General features: G+C 46.1%; 1 protein-coding gene across 1 annotated transcript in view; it reads right to left on the reverse strand.

The window, feature by feature from the left end:
- The window catches only part of ADAMTS7 (ADAM metallopeptidase with thrombospondin type 1 motif 7), a gene marked incomplete at its 5' end in the record, with an annotated part of 217,485 nt that overhangs the window by 187,132 nt on the left and 24,353 nt on the right, over positions 1-6,000 (reverse strand). The window contains 1 exon segment of the mRNA XM_082252994.1: positions 906-1,261. Coding sequence (XP_082109120.1) covers positions 906-1,261 — 356 coding nt within the window.

The following is a 6,000-nucleotide window of genomic DNA, read 5'->3' on the forward strand; positions in this document are numbered from 1 at the left end:
CTCCTTGCTGGAGGGGCATGTCTCTTTGCTGGACTGGGCATGTCTCTTTGCTGGACTGGGCATGTCTCTTTGCTAAATATATGGGGATGTCTCCTTGCTGGAGGGGGCATGCCTTTTTGCTGGAGGGGCATGTCTCTTTGCTGGAGAGGGCATGTCTCTTTGCTGGAGAGGGCATGTATCTTTGCGGGAGAGGGCATGTCTCTTTGCTGGAGAGGGCATGTATCTTTTCGGGAGAGGGCATGTCTCTCTACTGGAAGGGGCATGTCTCTTTGCTAAATATATGGGAATGTCTCCTTGCTGGATTGGGCTGTCTCTTTGCTTTATGGAAATGTCTCTTTGCTGAATTGGGCATGTCTATTTGCTGGAGGGAGCATGTCTCTTTGCTGGATTGGGCTGTCTCTTTGCTGGAGGGGGCATGTCTCTTTGCTGGAGAGGGCACGTCTCTTTGCTTTATGGAAATGTCTCTTTGCTGGATTGGGCATGTCTCTTTGCTGGAGGGGGCATGTCTCTTTGCTGGAGGGGGCATGTCTCTTTGCTGAAGGGGGCATTTCTCTTTACTGGAGGGGGCATGTCTCTTTGCTGGATTGGGCATGTCTCTTTGCTGGAGGGGGCATGCATCTTTGCTGGAGGGGACATGTCTCTTTGCTAGATATAGGGGGCTGTCTCCTTGCTGAATTTGGGCTGTCTCTTTGCCTTATGGAAATGTCTCTTTGCTTTATCGAAATGTCTTTTTGCTGGATGGGTTTTTGGTTTTTGTTTTTTTTTGGGGGGGGGGGGGGCAGCAATTCATTCTTCGACCCAGGCAGCACAATGTCTTGGGGCAGCCCTGCCTATGCCAACATACCTTATGATAAACGTTATTATGACCACTACTGTTAAAAAGAAGAAAATTGATTGGTCCTTACCAGTCCACTGCAGATACTAATAGCAGCATTGCCAACAAGCTGGTGGTGTGCCTGGACTGCCCCCAGCATGTGGCATGAGCCCGAAGGTCGGCTGAAAACTCTTGTCTCGTTGAGGCCTCCATTGCGCCATTCGCTCACATAGCCGGGAGACAAAAGCTGGTGGTTCTGGCTGAGGTTGAAGGTTAGCTCCACTCCCTGGTATCTGATCTCGTAATAAGTGGTGGGCACCGAGCTGGAAGATACTCCTCTCTTCTGCAGGTTGCGGGGAGTTAGGTCGAAGGTCAGGAAAGAGCCATGTTCATCCACCCGGACAGGATGAACAATGTCAGAATCCAGAGAAAAGCCGAGAGGGAGATCTGTAATGAGAAGACAACATTGACTAAATAGGCAGATAGAGTTTCAAAGGTATTCAACGTGTTACAATGTGAAATTTACATGGTTTTATCTACATCCAAGATCACAAAATACGAGCATTCTTCAAAACGTTTCCGCACTTTTTTTTAAATAAAAAGGTTCAGCAACTTTTTGAAGACCCCTCTTATAATATACTGCAGCATAACAGTCCTTACATGTGGTTTCTGCGTTCATTTCTTATACTTTTTCCTTTTTTTTTTATATCACCAAGGCAATTTTTCAGGGGGAACGCGGGGGAACGTAGTTCCGGCACCTTCAGCTCTGAATGTATGCCATGGCAAGGGGTGCTGGAGGAACTACTGATGCTGGCTGCTGGGGGATCTGTTGATGCTGGAGGGGATCTATTTTTGAATGGCAATCTATTGTTGCTGGTGGAGGATATTTTGATACTGGGGGTTAATTGTTGCTGGAACGGATCTACTGTTTAGGGAGGGGTCTACTTGATGCTGGCTGCTGGGAGATATTTTGCTGCTGCTGGTGGTCTATTGCTACTGGCTGTGGGGGGATCTATTTTTGTTTTTCTTGTTATCATAACCAAATTACATACATTCCACTACGAAATTATACTTGGCTCCATATTCTCCAAAAGGGGCTGTACTGGAAGCTGGGTAGGGGGTGGATCCAAGGGTTGGTGCTCGGAGGTGGGTAGGGTTGAAACCAAGGGTTAGTGCTCGGAGGTGGGTAGGGTTGGAACCAAGGGCTAGTGCTCGGAGGTGGGTAGGGTTGGAACCAAGGGTTAGTGCTCAGAGGTGGGTAGGGTTGGAACCAAGGGTTAGTGCTCGGAGGTGGGTAGGGGGCGGAGACACAAAGTAACTTAGAAGTGGGAGTTCCTGCACCTATTCTCTGAGAAAAAAAGCCCTGTATATCACTAATTGTATCATTAATACCCATCATAGGGCACTATTCCTCACATGACACCAATAATGGGGCAGTAATTCTAGAATTAATACCCATCATAGGGCACTATTCCTTAAATGACACCAACAATGGGACAGTAATTGTAGAATTAATACCCATCATAGGGCACTATTCCTTAAATGACACCAACAATGGGACAGTAATTGTAGAATTAATACCCATCATAGGGCACTATTCCTTACATGACACCAACAATGGGGCAGTAATTCTTTAATTAATACCCATCATAGGGCATTGTTCCTTACATGACACCAACAATGGGGCAATAATTCTATAATTATTACCCATCATAGGGCACTATTCCTTACATGACACCAACAATGGGGCAATAATTCTATAATTAATACCCATCATAGGGCACTATTCCTTACATGACACCAACCATGGGGCAATAATTCTATAATTAATACCCATCATAGGGCACTATTCCTTACATGACACCAACCATGGGGCAGTCATTTTTTAGTTAATACCCATCATAGGGCACTATTCCTCACATGACACCAACGATGGGGCAGTAATTCTAGAATTAATACCCATCATAGGGCACTATTCCTTACATGACACCAATAATGGGGCAGTAATTCTAGAATTAATACCCATCATAGGGCACTATTCCTTACATGACACCAACAATGGGGCAGTAATTCTATAATTAATACCCATCATAGGGCACTATTCCTTACATGACACCAACAATGGGGCAGTAATTCTATTAATACCCATCATAGGGCACTATTCTTCACATGACACCAACAATGGGGCATTAATTCTATAATTAATACCCATCATAGGGCACTATTCCTCACATGACACCAACAATGGGGCAGTAATTCTAGAATTAATACCCATCATAGGGCACTATTCCTTCTCCTACTGACCACAGGTGCTATTTTTTTTTTTTACTCCAATTGATCACCAAGTCTGAGGCATTGTCTACTTCCCCTAGCCAGAGTCCAACCCCTCTAAAGACAGAAGGGCAGTAAAGTGGCCCTTTGGAGACCCCGGATTAGAGGATTGAGGTAGAGGGATAGTAGATAGAAAGGGAAGTCTTCAAAGTCCCCTGAATTTTCCCTTCCCAACTGGTATGTTTAATGAAATTTAGGCTATTAGATGGAAGTGGGGTATGGGTGCAGGGCCGGGACAAGGGGTGGGTAGAAGGGACGGCTGCCCTGGGCACTGTGTTTTCACGTGAGGTGGGGGGGGGGGGGGCCACGAGGAGATTGGAGGGAGGGGATTTGTGTTAGGAGCGGGAATTTGGGGGGCGGCAGGGGTGTATGAATTGTTCTAGGAGGGAAAATTTGGGGGGTTCTATAAGTTGTGATTAGGGGGGGATTTGTTTTAGGAGGGGGGATGGGGGAAGAGGATTTGTGTTATAAGGGGGGATTTGGAGGGTTTGTGCTAGGAGTGATGATTTAATGGGATTTGTGCTGGTAGTGAAAATTGAGGGGGGAGGCATTATGCTAGGAGGATGGATGGGGGGAATTAGTGCTGCGAGGGGGGGATTTGGAGTGGGGGGAGAGGATGTGTATTTAGAATGGAAGTTTGATGGGCAGAGGATTTGTGCTAAGAGGAGTAATTTTTCTGGGGGGAGGTTAGTTTGTGCAGGGGGCTTTGCGGTGAGAGAGGATTGGAGCAGGGAGGGAGGGTGAGGGGGGGGGGGATTTGTGCTTATAGGGGGGAATTCAGAAGGGAGTGGATTTTAGACATGTGCGGTTTGTTTCGTACTGAATAAATATTCCGATACATTTTTCGTTATTTAGAGGTTTGGATATATCCGAGCACCCGAATTGTAGTATAAACAAAGTTTACCAAATGCTCTGAATAACTAAATTAAATTTGTCCAAATTTCGGAAATTCGAGCTAAAGACCTCATGCCACTACCAACGCCAGGAAAAAGCAGCTTTTAGTAGCTTTTTCCATTGGCATTAATGCATGTTTAGCCGCGTTGGCATTTAGCAGCGTTTTTCTTCTTCTATTCAAAATCAATGGTTGCCTATGAGCCGTCTTTGATACGGCTTTAAGCCCATTGATTTGAATAGAAGTCGCATCCAAGTCGGATCAGGATGATCCGACTTGTGGTGCGACTTGCGCTCTGAGGATCTTGAGGGGGGACCTCCATGCAAAAAAGAGAAGAAAAAAAAAAACAGCGTGGGGGTCCTCCAAGGTCCCATACCAGGCCCTTTCGGTCTGGTATGGATTTTGAGGGGAACCCCACGCAAAATAAATGGCATGGGGTTACCCCCAAAATCCATACCAGACCCTTATCCAAGCATGCAGGTCAAGAAAGGAGAGGGGATGAGCGAGCGGCTCCACCCCCTCCTGGACCATACCAGGCCACAGGCCCTCAACATGGGGGGGGTGGTGCTTTGGAGCAGGGGGGCTCTGCACCCCCCCACCCCAAAGCACCTTGTCCCCATGTTGATGAAGGCAAGGGCCTTTGTTTCTCAGTTATACGGCGGCAGGTCGGCAGGTTCCCGCCAATTGCTGTACCTGTATGGCGGTTGGCAGTTAGCGGGAGCAATCCAATAGGCGTGCAAGCGCCCGCGCCGACTCGCCAGTGTGGAAGCCGAGGTGCGGGGAAGCCGCGATTGCTGACGGGCACCCGCGATCGCTCCCCGTGAAGAGAGAACGCGGTCTGCTGTTGTAAACACAGCAGACCGTTGCTCTCTCAGCTATCAACACAGAGCCCCTGTGTTCCTCCTATTTAGGATCACAGGTCTCTGTGATGATATTACAAGCCCATCCCCCTCACAGTTAGAAAACACCCCCTAGACTCACATTCAAAACCTTTTGATCACCCCTGGGTTAACCCCTTCCCTGCCAGTGTCATTATTACAGTAACAGTGCATATTTATAGCACTGATTACTGTAGTAATGTCACTGGTCCCCCCAAAAGTGTCAAAAATGTCAGTTAAGGGTCTGATCTGTCCGCCGCAATGTCGCAGTCCCACTTAAAATCACAGATCGCTACCATTACTAGTAAAAAAAAAATATATAAAAATGGCATAAATCTTTCCCCTAGTTTGTAGACGCGATAACTTTTGCGCAAACCAATTAAAATACGCTCATTGGAATTTTCTTTTTTACCAAAAAAATATGTAGCAGAATACAAATTGGCCTAAAATGATGAAAAAAATTGATTTTTCATTTTTTTTTTTATTGGGAATGTTATATAGCAGAATGTGAAAAATATATACTGTATTTTTTTTTTGTTCAGAATTGTCGCTCTTTTTTTGTTTATAGCGCAAAAAATAAAAACCGCACAGGTGATCAAATACCACCAAAAGAAAGCTCTGTTTGTGGGAAAAAAAGGACGTCAATTTAATTTGGGTACAGCGTCGCACGACCACGCAATTGTCCGTTAAATTAACGCAGTGCCGAATCGCAACAAATGGCCTGGTCATTAAGTGGGAAATTCTTCTGGTCCAGAAGTGGTTAATATGCGATCAGATGACAAAACAAGCTGCAGCCCATGAGGTCCCGGCTCACATGTGCAGATAATTAAGGTGACTTTGTATAGATAAAGGCACTCGGCAAGAGAAATGAATGTTGACTTTCCCCGGGATATTTCTACACCCTGAAAATACACAGCTGGCTGTGGTGAAGTTGCAGACTGTCAGTCAAACCTCCAGCCTGGGGCTATCCATAGATGGCGAGACATTCCTTATCAGATGGCAAGAATTAGGAAAGAGCTGAGTAATGAGCACAGAAATGTCTGCACTTCAATCTTATGACTGAGCATGTCTATGTCAGCAACCCC

This window comes from Pelophylax lessonae, assembly GCF_965119305.1.
Source record: "Pelophylax lessonae genome assembly, chromosome: 4".
Lineage (NCBI taxonomy): Eukaryota > Metazoa > Chordata > Amphibia > Anura > Ranidae > Pelophylax > Pelophylax lessonae.